The 1,876-nt window shown below is 36.8% G+C and overlaps 1 protein-coding gene across 1 annotated transcript; it reads left to right on the top strand.

The window, feature by feature from the left end:
• LOC104744757 (T-complex protein 1 subunit gamma-like) lies at positions 137-1,732 on the top strand. The gene is made up of 9 exons (XM_010465856.2): positions 137-257; positions 373-434; positions 548-620; positions 784-851; positions 947-1,016; positions 1,147-1,215; positions 1,305-1,376; positions 1,457-1,532; positions 1,659-1,732. The coding sequence occupies exons 1-8, from the start codon at positions 233-235 to the stop codon at positions 1,525-1,527; spliced, it is 510 nt and encodes a 169-aa protein (XP_010464158.1). The 5' UTR covers positions 137-232; the 3' UTR covers positions 1,528-1,532; positions 1,659-1,732.

The following is a 1,876-nucleotide window of genomic DNA, read 5'->3' on the forward strand; positions in this document are numbered from 1 at the left end:
AAAAAAAAAAAAAAAAAAAAAATATACAACTTAGATGGGCTTTAATGGGCTCAAATCAGATTATAATAATTGGGCTTTACAAACCTTTATAATAAAAGTGACTGAGGAGAGTCGAGAAAGAAGCATTCTAGTTACCATTCTCAACACTTGTTTGAATTTGCTCCGTCGCCGTCGCCGTCGCTAAGCTGTTGTTCTTTTCTCCGGTTCTCCGTGTACGCTTTAGATCGCAGATATGAACGCACCGGTTCTTGTTCTCAGTGAGTAATTCTTCTTCTGCAGATTTTGTTTCTATGAATCTGTAATTGGGTTTTTTTTCTTAATTCAGTGTTCTGTATTGTTGTTTAATGTTATTACTTGGTGAAAAATGTTCAGAGGATTCATTGAAGCGTGAATCTGGAGCAAAGGTTCACCATGCTAATATTCAGTCTTCCAAGGTAATAAAGTCTCTATTTTTTTTTATTTTTTTTTTTTTTCCATTGTTGCTTCTCTATCTGCTAATGAATGAATGAATCATGGTTTCACTAGAGTTTTGGGTTCAATTTTACAGTCTGTGTCTGACATTTTACGAACCACACTGGGTCCTAGCTCTATGTTAAAGATGCTTCTTGATGCTGTTGGAGGTAGGTTTTCTCTGTTTTGTATCTCCTTGTTAGTGTTTTCCTCTTCTCCATAGATCTTCAAAGGGACAAGGATTAAGTTAGGGTTTATTCCTTTTGATCAATTCAGTCTTCACTGACTTGTAATAAAAATTTTATGGGTTTTGCTAAACTCTTTGGTTTTCAGGGATTGTTGTTACCAATGATGGAAATGCTATTTTGCGTGAAATAGATGTTGCTCACCCTGCAGCTAAGGTTTTTTTTAACTCCTTCCCTTTCTCGCTTGTCCTTGTCGTCTTCTCACTGTTCTGTTTCTGATATCAATTTTTTTTACTCTTTGTTGATTGCAGTCGATGATTGAGTTGAGTCGCACACAAGATGAAGAAGTTGGTGATGGGACTACATCTGTTATTGTTCTTGGTATATACATTTCATCTGGTTGAATTAATTGTCTGCCACTAGGGTTTGCTTTGAAGAGTGTAATAGGCACTACTGTGATGTTTAATATGGATTTGACTTGTTTCGCTGATTTCTTTTCGTTTTTCAACAGCTGGTGAATTGTTACATGTTGCTGAATCATTTATTGAGAAGAGTTACCATCCCACAGTCATTTGCCGAGGTATACTTGCGTATAATTTGTGATCATTCCACAGTGTTGTATTCTTTTTACTGTTTTCATTTGATCAATGTTTTTCTCTCTCTCTGCAGCTTATATTAAGGCTCTCGAGGATGCTATCGCTGTTCTTGACAAGATTGCCATGCCAATCGATGTCAATGACCGTAAGTCCACTTCTACCTTTGTTTTTGATCTTGGGCATCTTATCTCATGTTTGCTGATACATGAATATCTTGTATTGCAGGTGCAACAGTACTAGGATTAGTCAAAAGCTGCATTAGAACAAAATTCAGCTATGGAAATTTGCCGATCTGATTGCTGTAAGTATTTTAATTACTGAAAATATTTGCTTTTTCGAACAGGGAGTAGTAACAAGCGTATGAATGGATTATCATAAAGTATTTTCGCCACATTCTTATACAAACGAGTTAATGTGGCTCTTGTAGGATTTAGCAATTGATGCCACCACTACTATTGGTGTTGATCTTGGACAAGGATTGAGGGAGGTGGATATTAAAAAGTACATTAAGGTTGAGAAGGTTCCAGGTGAGCAGTTGGAGGACTCCAAGGTTCTCAAAGGAGTCATGTTTAACAAAGACGTAGTTGCCCCTGGTAAAATGAAGAGAAAGATTGTTAACCCGCGGATTATTCTTCTTGACTGCCC

This window comes from Camelina sativa, chromosome 15 (genome assembly GCF_000633955.1).
Source record: "Camelina sativa cultivar DH55 chromosome 15, Cs, whole genome shotgun sequence".
Classification (NCBI taxonomy): Eukaryota; Viridiplantae; Streptophyta; class Magnoliopsida; order Brassicales; family Brassicaceae; genus Camelina; species Camelina sativa.

What these genes read in the sequence shown, in the direction of transcription:
- LOC104744757 (XM_010465856.2), top strand. Translation starts at nt 233, where the DNA reads ATGAACGCACCGGTTCTTGTTCTCA. An exon ending in TTGCTCACCCTGCAGCTAAG is followed by an intron (nt 852 to 946) that starts GTTTTTTTTAAC and finishes TGTTGATTGCAG; the next exon opens with TCGATGATTGAGTTGAGTCG. An exon ending in TACATCTGTTATTGTTCTTG is followed by an intron (nt 1,017 to 1,146) that starts GTATATACATTT and finishes GTTTTTCAACAG; the next exon opens with CTGGTGAATTGTTACATGTT.